Source organism: Monodelphis domestica, chromosome 3, assembly GCF_027887165.1.
Source record: "Monodelphis domestica isolate mMonDom1 chromosome 3, mMonDom1.pri, whole genome shotgun sequence".
NCBI lineage: Eukaryota > Metazoa > Chordata > Mammalia > Didelphimorphia > Didelphidae > Monodelphis > Monodelphis domestica.
This window is the reverse complement of record NC_077229.1, coordinates 43,061,062-43,073,420: the sequence shown is the minus strand read 5'-3', so window position 1 is coordinate 43,073,420 and position 12,359 is coordinate 43,061,062. Positions and strand designations below refer to the sequence as shown.

The 12,359-nt window shown below is 42.7% G+C and overlaps 1 protein-coding gene across 3 annotated transcripts in view; it reads left to right on the top strand.

Moving 5' to 3' along the window:
- Positions 1 to 346: 346 nt before the first annotated feature.
- Positions 347 to 12,359, top strand: part of MAPKAPK5 (MAPK activated protein kinase 5) — a 53,309-nt gene continuing 41,296 nt past the window's right edge. The window contains exon 1 of one of the 3 annotated variants that reach the window (XM_056821742.1): positions 347 to 1,089. In XM_056821742.1, the coding sequence (XP_056677720.1) occupies positions 1,054 to 1,089 (36 nt within the window). In that variant the 5' untranslated portion in view covers positions 347 to 1,053. The remainder of the gene's footprint in view (positions 1,090 to 12,359) is intronic. The other 2 variants (XM_007489824.2, XM_001371115.4) reach the window with 2 other exon arrangements.

Genomic DNA, 12,359 nt, shown 5'->3' with positions numbered 1-12,359 from the left:
CAGGTACCCGATTTAGATGGCCCCAGAGGTTCCATCCAGCTCTGGAACTAGGACACTTTGAATCTCTCTGCTACGTGTAACCTTGGGCTAGTCGCTCCTAGGGCCTCGGTTTCCTTTTCTGTTAAACAAGGGATGACTCGTTATTTTTGGCTCTGGTCTGTTTCCACAAGCCCAGTTAACAGTAGCCCATGTGGCACACACGTGAGCGTTCCAATCTCGCCGCACAATCTCGGCCAAGTTCCAAGTTGCCCCGCCCCCTTACCCCTCCTTTTCCCCGCCTCTTTCTCCGCCCACTCCGGGGTCTTACTTGACGTCATCAGAACGGAGCCCTAAGCTGCCGAAGGACCCCGGGCAGCCCGCCGGGAGGGTGGAGGGTGAGGCAAGGCGGGGACCTTTTATGCTGGCGTCGCGTAGCCGGGCGGGTCCCGGAGGCGCCTGCTTGTAGTCCCCGCGGCTTGGGGCGGGCTCGGAAAACCCCGGCGCCGGGGCAGGGGGCGTCAACGGGCTCGGGGCATCGGCAGGCGGGCTCCCGACGCGGGTCGAGAGTGGCGGGCCGGGGGTGGCGGTCGGGCAGGCGGCGGGGCTGCCCGGCGCGGGTGTCCCGGCGATGTCTGGCGCTGAGGCGACGGCGGCGGCGGCGGGATCGGGATCGGGATCGGGTTCGGGATTGGGAGCAGGAGTCGGAGCCAGAGCCGTAGCGGGATCGCGGCGGCGGCGGTGGCGGCGGCGGCCCCGGAGGCGGCGGCGGCTCCGCGGCGGGAGCTGGCGGCGGCGGGCCTGAGCGGCGGCGGCGGCGGCGCGGGAGGCGGCAGCACCGGTGGGGCGGGCGGCGGCGGGGCCTCGGCCCCTCTCCTCGCTCCGCCCCCGGAGCCCGGGGATGAGGCGGGGCGGCCGCGGCGCCGGAGGCAGCAGCAACAGCAACCGCAGCAGCCCCGAGGGACCCCCACTCCCGCCGCAGGCCTAGCGTCCCCCAGACCCCCGAGCCCGCCGTCGCCTCCCGGGGGCCGGGGCCGCCTGCGCCGAGTCCGGGCCTCGGGTACCGTGCCGAGGAGCATGTCCGCGGAGACGGAAATGGAGAAGAGCATCAGGGTAAGCGAGGACCCCCTGGTGCGCCCACCTCTCGAGACTCACTGATCGACCCGGTAAAATGGGCCGGCAGGGCCGGGGGGTGCTCTTGTGAGGTGCCTCATAAGTGTTTACCTCGAGTGACCCGCTTCCGCCTTCCGACGCTCACCAAGTTTAGGGGGCAGCGGTCAGTCACTTCATCTTCCTTTAGCTTCAGTTTACCGTTCTATGAATAGTAAGAAAATCTGCTTTGGGGCAGGTAGGTGGCTCGGTAGATAGAGAGCCAGGCCCGGAGACTGGAGCGCTGCGTTCAAATTGGGCCACAGATACTTCCTAGCTGTGTGACCCTCTGTAAGTCTCCTAACCCCCCATTGCCTAGCCTTTACGGGTCCTCCTGTGTTGGAAACCAATGCACATTATTGATTTCAAGTTAGAAGAGTAAGGATTAAAAAAAAAAAAGACTTCTCAATGAATTTAGCTATGTGACCCTGGGCAAGTCACTTCACCCCCATTGCCTAGGGCTCTCTTACTGCACTTCTGCCTTGGATTCAATACAGAGTACTGATTCTAAGACAGAAAGTGAGGGTTATTTAAAAAACAACTGTGTCTATATGTATATCTGTCTACATATAGTATCTACTTCATTGAGAAGTTCAAATGAGAAGTATTGGGGACCAGGTCAGTGTTAGCTCCTGGGAATGATAATAAGGGCCATGATGATAATGACAACAACAGCTAGTATTTAGCTGTCTCTTTACAAGGGCTTTATGAATTATCTCATTAGATTTTCACAAACAATTCTAGGAGTCAAGTGCTATTATCATTTCCATTATCATTTCCATTTTATAGATGGGGAGGCTTGGGTAGACTTGGCCAAGTCTAAGAGCCACTATATGTCTGAAGCCAGGTGTTGAACCTGAATTCAGGTACAGCTGAACTATCATGATAACATCCATCTATTAGAACCGGAAAATCAGCCTTCACATCCCACCTCTTGATATTTATTTCCTGGTCAAGTGACTTAATCTCTTTTGGTGTCTCAGTTTCCTCTTTTTTTTGTGTGAAATGGAGACAATGACTGGAGTACCTACCCTTCAAGAGGGATTTTCAATAGGCACAAAGGGAGTAATGTAGGAGAAGAGCTTTGATGAGAATAAATGAAGGTGTTTTTTTTTATGCTTTATTTGGCTCGGTAAGAAGGGAGAAGGGCCTAGGGTGAGATCTTCTTTGTAACGTATTAGCTGTAGGACCTATTAGCTGTAGGACCGTGGAATCATGCGGTTTCCTTAATTTCCCTGAGTCTCAGTTTCCTCCTTTGTTAAATGTAAGGGGCAAGGGTAGCATGTAGGAGGGGTAATAGGAATGCAAATCTCACAAGATGGTGATGAGACTCAAGTTAGCTAAGGGATGCTTGTCAACTGTAGCAAAAAGGGAACCAGGTTTAGAACCAGAGAATGTGGCTTCAGATCCCTCTTGTAATTGACTAGCTGTATGACCCTGAGAGAGTCAACTGCATTTTCCCTGAGCCTTAGTTTACTCCTCTGTAAAATGAGGATAATAGTACCTACATCATAGTGCTACCTGAGGCTCCCATTATGAAACTCCTAACAAGTGTTAGAATATACAGTAATATGGGTTAGAGTTTCATAAACACAGAGCCGGAAAGTGTAATTCCAAGAAATTTAGGCCCAGAGCTTACACAGGTAGTAAGCACCAAAGTTTTGCAAACTTGAAGATTATATAAATATCAGCTACTATTACTGTTACCACCTCAGTGGAAGGAAGGAGGGGCCTTAGAAAGATGATCTTGGTTTCTTTCAGCTTGCCTATCTGGAAGGCTCACTAGTACTTTCGAAACTAGTTTTGGATTAGGAAAGTTTGGGTCAAAACCTTTTTTATCTTTCTCTCTGTCTGTCTGTCTCTCTTCCTCCTTCCCTTCTTCTTTTCCTCCCTCCCTCCCTCCCTCCCTCTCTCTCTCTCTCTCTTTGTCTCTCTCTGGCTCTCTTCTTTTCAAGAGATGGTGGTTGTGTGTATTTTCTCCAACTATGTGAAGCAGTGTGGTGTTACTGAGTGGAGTGCTGTACTTGGTATCAGGAAGATAGTTTCTGATACTAGCCTGAGGAGTTTCCTTATCCATTAATAGAGATAATATTTGAAGGGCCTTTGGGCCTTCCTTATGCCTGGTTGTTTGGAAGTTGAAATGAGAGGTGTGGGAAGCATTTAGCAATCTTTTGGTCTGACCTCTTAACACATGAGGAAATTAAGGTTCACCCAAGATGAAAAAGTTTATCAGGGAAACAAAGGTATTCATTAAAAGAACCAAGATTTAAACCCAAGGCTTCTGATTCCAGACTTAATGCTCTTTCCAATGTACCTCCTTGCCTCCCATTCTTCTCTCTGGATTCTTATATTCTTTCTCCTACTTGAGACTGGGTATATGGGTATAACTCTCCTCTATAGATTGCTTTCTTTCTGATTTACAGATTTGTCTTCCTCATCTCTGGGATGTCTCAGTATCAGAATTTAAATTGTAAGAGCTTTTAGAGACCATTTGGTTCAAGCCTTTGATTTTGAATATAGATAAACGGAGGCATCTAAAGGATAAGATGTTTCCCCAAAGTTTATTTGGAGTGGAAGGGCTTAGATATCTCTTTCTATAGAGAAGTTGGGCTCCTCTGATGTCCCAACAGGTAACAAGTAGCAGAGCTGAGCTTGAAAATTCAGAATTTTCCACTCTTCCATGCTTCAGGGTAGTCATTTGGAATCAATACATCTTCATCAATGTGGAAGCTGAAAGCTCCCCTCCGGCTGTGGTCCTAGACTAATTCAGGGCAAAGATGGGATTTAGACCTAGCATTTCCGAGGCTTAGTTCAAGGGCTCTCTGTCCTATGTCCACCACTTCTGCCCAGTACCCCTTCCCCCCAATTCCTGCTTCTGCTTCCACAGGGCCCAGGTGGGGAACCCTTCCCTCTTCTTCTTTGCCCCAGGATCTGGTACTATCTGGAGGGAGTGACATTCTCTAGCTCTTCTATCTCCCACCCCGACTTTGGCTATCCTCTCTTCCTATTCTACTAGTGTAACAAAAGCTGAACACATTTTTAGATACTTCCTTAAATCAGATATTAATACTAGGAATGATCACTTAAAATGTAAGTTTCTTACATGACAACTGGACCAAGAAGGTAAGTGTCTTGTGTAACTATGTCTTATTTGTCTTGGAGCTATGTGCATGTATTTGTGTGGGAGTGGGTCCCAGGGCAGGCATTCACATTGGGCTTTAGGTAACTTTCTGGTTCCTTTCCTTGGATACTTCAAAGCATTTCTCTCCAAAGAGACTCCTACTATGCAGGACGTGGTCCTAGCCAGGAGCACCCAACTTGGTGTCCAAAATCAGGATGTCTGATTTTGCCTCTGATGATATCCTAGCTCTGTGAGTTAGGCTTTTCACTCACTGCATGGCTCTAAGCCTCATCTGGAAAATGAACGGACATAATAAGAGTATTTCCCTTGGGAGATTGGAAATGCACTTCTGAAAACAGCTTCCCAAAGTCCTTGGTTTAACCTTCTCAGCCTTTGCTGTTGAGTTTTAATTTGTTTTAAAAGAACTAAGAGTGCTTGCTGACTTATTGCTTCCTTTACCAAGGGAGAAACAAATGGAATTTTTAAAGGACCCATAATAAAATGAGTTTTCAAAAGCCTGTCTCCCCCCCTGTTTTGGCTTCCTTTTCTTCAAATCTCCAGTGTTTAGTACAGTGCCTGGCACTCAGTAAACACTTCATTGTTTGTTGATTAATTTTTTTCCATTTTAAAATGAAACAAATTGTTCCTTGACATGTATTTGAAAATTTGATGGACACAGGTCTAAAAAATGTGAAGGCTTTAATTATGCTAAGCAGAAGCAAGCTAGAGACTGTCACTCTACTTTTGGTGAAAAGTTTGATGGCATTGTTTGTTCCTGACATCTTGTAAATTCAAGTTTTTGATCTGTCAGTGACAAATTCAAAGTATTTCAATCTTTAGTTGTTTCCCTGGCACAAGCTTCCTTTGGTAGCTTGGACTTCCTCCTGGGGCTGATCCCTGGAAGGGCATCTTCCAGTGAGTAGTTCACAATCTGTACCAATTCCATTTGAATGTATTTCTTTGATGATAGGAAATGTTCAGGATGGAACTAGAGATTTCAGTGTTATAAGCAGGCAGCTTTGTGTGAGGAAACAACCTCTACCCAATGAGGTCACTACCTTCTCTGCAATTTGGGAGTCTTAGAGTTATCTGGGGCAGTAGAAGTTTCAGTGATTGATCCAGGATCTCTTAAACGACTTGCATGGGTCAAGAGGCAGAATTTGAACCCAGGTTTCCAGGCTAACTTTTTATCACTAGGCTCTATCACCTCTCCTAGACTTAAAGTACTGGAGGCTAATCAGTATTCTGGATAGAGTAGGAGTATTAGCTTTAAAAGGAAACTTGCAAGCAGTTTAAATACTAAGGAAGACTCATGCCTTTAAAAACATCAAGGTTTAAAATTTACTTTCTGCTTTGTTGTATCTGACTCTCCTTATTTGGGGATTGGAAAAAATTCTTTTTAGATGTATGACCGAATAATAGCTATTGTGAGTTGACCTGAGGGGAAAAAAATTGCATGTACACTTAAAAGCCCGATGGACTATATTTTTTTTGTTTTTTTGTTATATAAATAGGACCTTTTTTTTGTTATATAAATAGGACAAATAGATTTAGGAAACCAGAATTTTCAACTTAGGTGAAAATTTACTTTTTTAAGCACAGCTGAAACTTAATTTTCGAAGCTTCATGTTTCATAGCTACTTTCTATCTTAGTATCAATTCTAAGACAAAAGAATGGCAAGATGTAGGAAATAAGAATTAGAATACCTGCGTTACTTACCTCAGGGTTTTGTAAACCAAAGAGCTCTCTATAGAAGAAGAAGAATTAGGGATTAGTGGTGTTAAACGTATCTGATGGAAATCTCTTGCAGTAACCATTGATTCCCAATATTTGGCTTTTTTTGTGAAATAGGATCATTCCCATAAAGCTTTGACCTGTAATGTCTTGGTGTATTCATTGTATTCTTTTTTTTTTTTTAATATTGATTTGAGTTATTGGCAGTATGAGTAGTATGTCCAGGTTTAGTGGCCACAGTTTAAGAAGCACAGAGATGAACTGAAGGCCATCAAGAAGAGGATAACCAGTAGGGAAGGGCCTTGAGATCATGCTATGAGATGTTTGTTCTGGAGAGGAAAGGACTGGAGGATTCAGTGACTCCTGAAGGGTTTGAAGGGGCATCTTGGGGGGCGGGGGTGGACTTGTTCTACTTGGTACCAGAGATCAGAAATAGGAGCAGTGGGTATAAGATGCAAAGGCAAAAGCAGTTAGAACTGTCCAGTAGTAGAATGCACGGCTCTGGGAAGACCCATATTCCTCCTCCTTGGCCATCATCAAGCAGGACTGGGTCACCACTTTTTGGCTATATCCTAATGAGACTGCATAAAAATGGTTTGCAGTAGATGATCTTTGAGGGTCCTTTCAAGGCTGAAGTTTGTTTAGTACAAAAAAAAAAAGGCCCAGAGAGTTTAAGATAGGTTATACAGGTAGTATCTAAGAAACAGAGATTAACTTTAAACTCAGTTCTTAGGACTCTAAATTCAAAATTTTTGTCCCCTGTACCATGTTGGATTTTGTTGTGGTATGTGTTAGAAGGGCCACAGGTCTGTGCGTTATGAAAACTTTTGGAGGGCTGAGGAGTTTGAAAGACCTGGGGATAGTTAGCTTGGAGAATAGAAGACTGGTTGAGAACATTATAGCATAGTACTCTGCACATAGTAGGTACTTAATAATAAATGCTTGCCAACTGATTTTTTTTGATGATTTTTTTTTAATTTTAATATTATTTTATTTGGTCGTTTTCATACATTATTCACTGGAAACAAAGATCGTTTTCTCCCCCCCCCCCCCCCCCCCCCCCCCGCCTTTCCCTCTCCCATAGCCGACGCATGATTCCACTGGTTATTACATGTGTTCTTGACTCGAACCCATTTCCCTGTTGTTGGAGTTTGCATTATAGTGTTCATTTAGAGTCTCTCCTCAGTCTTATCTCCTCCAACCCTGTAGTCAAGCAGTTGCTTTTCAGCGGTGTTTTTACTCCCACAGTTTATCCTCTGCTTGTGGGTAGTATTTTTTTTTAGATCCCTGCAGATTGTTCAGGGATTGCATTGATACTAATGGAGAAGTCCATCACCTTCGATTGTACCACAATGTATCAGTCTCTGTGTACAATGTTTTCCTGGTTCTGCTCCTCTCGCTCTGCATTACTTCCTGGAGGTTGTTCCAGTCTCCATGGAACTTCTCCACTTTATTATTCCTTTTAGCACAATAGTATTCCATTTGCCAACTGATTTTTAAGAAAATCACAAATATGTATACCTGCCAACTAGTGGAATCTTATATCTCTGATCTCTCCTTCCACCACATTCTTTTAGTTCTTCATATCATTCATGTAACCTTTATCTCATTCTACCTTAATCATTCTTGATTCTGATGGCTTTGCTAAATATCCTTTTCTAGATTTACACATTTATTCTTCCACATTTCCTAATATTCTGTCTTACATTACCTTACAATACCTCTCTCTCTCTAAACACACACACACACACATACACAAAATTATATTTTAAAACTCTTACCTTCTATCTTGGAATCAATACTAAGTATTGGTTCCAAGACAGAAAAACAGTAAGGGCTAGGCAATTGGAGTTAATTGACTTGTGCAGAGTCACATAACTAGAAACTGTCAGAGGCCAGATTTGAACCCAGGACCTCCTGAGTTTCCAGGCCTGACTTTCAATCTGCTGAGCCACCTAGTTGCCTCCACAAATATTTTTAAAATTAAAAAAATCACTTGCTTGAGTTGATTAGTTTTGAAAACAGCTTGAGAGCATTGACCTAGTTTATTTTAGATCTGGGGGTCCTTGACCCCTCCTTAGACAACCTGGATTGTGGGGTTTGTTATATTGGTGTTGGAAGTAATACAGATATTGTAGTAACAGGTGTTGGGGGGCTGGGTGGGAAGGAGGCTCTCCTGAGAAGCCTTTATAGACAAAGAGAGAGCCAGATGACACAGGCAGGTTATATGGGTTGGGAGGGAGTATTTGTGTCAGTGAGAGCAACGATCCATCAGAGTATTTTAAGAAGCATGTAGATTGATCATTTGCCAAAATAGATACACAACTAAAATATTAATATCATATCATAAAAAAATTAGAAGAGAACCAGAATATTTTATAGCTATGACTAGGAGGTGAATTATTAACCAAAAAAGGTCTGATTGACGTATACAGAAGTAAGATGGCAATTTTTAATATGTGAAATTGAAAAGCTTTTGCAAGAACAAAATTAATATAGCTAGGATAAGAAAGAAAGTAGTCATCTGGGAAAAGAAATTCTTTCAAACATCTCTGGTAAGTATCCAGTATCTAAGATATATAGGTGACTAACCAGTATTTAAGATCAAAAGCCTTTCTCCAAAAGAGAAGTAGGCACAGGCCATGAACCAGTAGTTCTTACCAGAAAAGTTTTAAATATGACCAAATAACTAATAAGAGAAATACAATTAAAAACAACCAAAATTTATTTTAACACTGAGCAAGTTGGCAAAGATGACCCAATAAATGGGAATAATTACTGTTATAGGTATTGTTGAAAGATGGATACACTAATGCATTATTGGTGGACTTGTGGTTGGACCAGTCATTTTGGAATGCAGTTTAGAATTATGTGAAGAAAGTAATTTAAAATATTTATGTGTTTTGTCTGAGAAATTTCACTGCAAAGCATATACCTCAAGGAGGTCACTGACATAAAGAAAGTCCCGATGTACACCAAAAAATATTTATAGCAACTTTTTCTGGTAGCAAAGAATTAGAAACAAAATGGATGCCAATGAATGGGGAATGCCTAAGCAGATGGAGGTACAGTAATGGAATATTATTGTGCTCTCAGTAATGATTTATCTAATAACAATATAGCAGTATAGGAAGTCACATGAATTGATGCAAAGTATGCAAAATCTAGAGAATAATACACATACAGTGACTATAAGAATAGGATTAGGACAACAGAGGGAATGTAGCCAAAGTAGAGTGACTAAATTAAGTCACAGAGAAGAGATGTGAGATGCCATTGCCTCTTCTTGTGTTCTCCCCCCCCCCCACACATTATTTTATTTTTTTTGAGCATATTTTTCCAAGGTTACATAATTCATGTTCTTCCCCACCCCCACCCCCGCCAGAGCTGACAAACAATACCACTGGTTTATACATGTCTTATTACTTAAAAACTATTTCCATATTATTCATATTTGTAATAATCTTTTAAAACCACAGTCCCAAATCATATACTCATATAACCAAGTGATAAATCATGTTTTTCTTCTGCATTTCTACTCTCATAGTTCTTTCTCTAGATAGCATTCTTTTTCATAAGTTACACGGGATTGTTCTTGATCATTGCATTGCTGTTAGTAGCAGAGACTATTACATTTGATTATGCCACAATATTTCAGTGACTGTGTACAGTGTTCTCTGGATCTGCTCATTTCACTCTGCATCAGCCTCCTTGTGTTCTGAGGCCAAGGATTATGGATATGGAACACTGCATATGGTGTATAAGAATTTAAATTTAGGTTTTTTATGCTATTAGAAAGTTCTAAAGTAATATTGTGGTTGCCGATTTAAAAATATTCCAGCTTAAGTCAAAATGACTTTTAGCAGCTTTATTTACAAAGAGGTGGAAAGACTGAAACTGGAAAAATGTAGATAAAGAGACAGAAAGTACTGCCTAGCTACAAATACCCTAAGTTCAGTCCTAATGTCTCCAGATTGCACATGTGAATCTGAAAGAGAATCTCACCAGAATCCAAAGTCCTAATTAGGAAGCCCAAAATCTGAAGAGCCAGGAGACGCTGAAGGATAATCAGATGGGAACCTTCATTGCACATGAGGCTAAGACTGCCAAGAATCTCACCAGAACTCATGCTGAAGGGAGTGTCCCACTGAAGAACCAAAGAAGGAATCACTCAACTCATCACCTCAGGATCCAAGGGAAGCGTCTCTTCAAGCACCAAGGCAAGAATGACTCCAAGTCAGAAGATCCGAAGATAGAAGTCCCAAATCCAGGAAGTCATGGCCTTTTTATAGGCCTTTTTCCACATCACTTCCTGTTTCTTCCCCTCTTCACAGGGACCAATTACAGCTTCCAAACTGCTTAGCCCTACCCAAGGTAGTGCAATTCCCTTTGGAGGTGAGGGTTTTTGACTGTGAACTCTTCCATGTAGTGACTGGTCTAGTTTTAAGTAGGGGTGTTTTCAGTTTTTGATTGATTAAATGAAAGGTTGCTGATTGATAGACAAAGAGGGTTTGATTCACAGGTATCAGGCTTTTTCAGTATGTTGGTTAGTTTGACTATTGTTTTTTCCTTTAAAAAAATTCTTTGTTAGGATGTACGTCCCTGTGGGACAGGGAGGGGAAGATATGTTGAGAAATATAAGTGATGTCAAAACAATATAAGTCATCAAAGTTGAGGAAAAGAAGAAAACACCTACAAATCTGCCCTATGGTAGGTGATTAATAAATACTTATTAAGAAATAGTACCCTGAGGGCCATCATAGACAGGGATGAGAGTTACTTAAATATTCCATAACTACTTCATATTTCAGGCAAGTGGTCTCATCTGCTACCCTCAACTTTTACCTCTTATGGTCAGTCAGTAAACAAATATTTATTAAGTGACTACTATGTGTCAGGCCTAGATTAGATGCTGGAGATACAAAAACCAAAGTGAAATGACCTCTCCCCTCCAGGATCTCACATGTGGAGATAGAATGTGGCAATGTGCACATATAAATGAACACATTTGTAGATTTTTATACCAGGTAATCTGGAGGGAAGAAAAAGAAGGGACTAGCTTCTCAGGGGACCAGAAAAGATAATCATCCAGAAGGATGGCTCAAGAGGCAGCTAGATGATTCCATGGGCAAAATGTTGGGCCTGGAGTCAAGAAGACTTGAGTCCAATTCAACCATAGACACTGTCAACTTGGAAAAACACAGAACTACTAAAGCAGTCAGAAAAACCAAGCCTTTAATCAGGAAAGAGACAGGTCCATATTAATGGGCCACTCCACAGAGCCAAGTGCCAAATACTACACAGTCAAAACCCTGGGGCTCTGGGAACAGTATCTCTGGGAGGATCAACATTCTAGAAGGTTCTCCAAAGAGTACAGAACTTGGGGATCTTCTAGCATTTGGGGAACTAAGGACAGGGAAGGATGATTGATTGGCATTAGCAGGGCCACAAGGAAATGAGAAGTCCAAGACTGGATTATTAGGGAGAGGCTGATGCTTTACAGTGGATACAAAAGGGAAAGATCCAACCAAGGGCTGGGCTGCTTGGGAGAGGATTTTGATACAACAGGAGAAACTACCAGGACAAAAGGGTACTTTACATTTAGTTAGGTCTACTAGTACCACCTGAACTGGGACCCCAAGTTCTTTAAGGTCTATTGTTTAGTTTGAATTGGGTGAGTCTGGGACCTCCCTCTGGGTTTCTCAGGGGACATGGGCAAACTTGGGGTTCCCCAAAACCCAGTTGACATGCATAATTTAACATTTGACAACATTAACTAGCTGTGTTACCCTTGTCAAAGCATTTAACCTATTGCTCTTATTCTCCCCATCTATTATTAAATGGGTGCTACCGTCGGTGTAATCAGGCCCAGGCAGGATTCCTTTGACTGGAGAGGTACAACTGACATGAAGCGGCAGGAATTACAGAAAAAGGAAGAAAATAAGAGGAGCCAGAATAGAGGTTAGAAAAGTGCTCTCTTTTGTGCCCCAGCTTGAGGGGTTTTATTAAGCAAAAACCATTTCTCATTGACTCCAGGTGGATATCAGTGGGAGACGGGAAACAATACAGATGGTTACATCAAAGATAAAAGGTCTGGTTTTAACACAGGCTAGCCAAATTCTTGTTACAGGAAAAGCTCATTTTTATGGCTATGTGACTTTTGATAAGGAAGTAGGGAAGAGGTGAGAATTAAGATTCTTAGAGATTTGGGGTCTGGGAAATCCTAGGTCTGTAGTGTTGGGATGTTCTAAGTCTGAAGATGCTAATTAGGAAGCACCTTCAGAAGAGGCCAGATTTCAATTGTGAATTAGCCAGTCTTCGGGGAATAGACTTCATGAAATTTGGAGTGCCCACCAATTCTTCTTATATTTTAAAGGG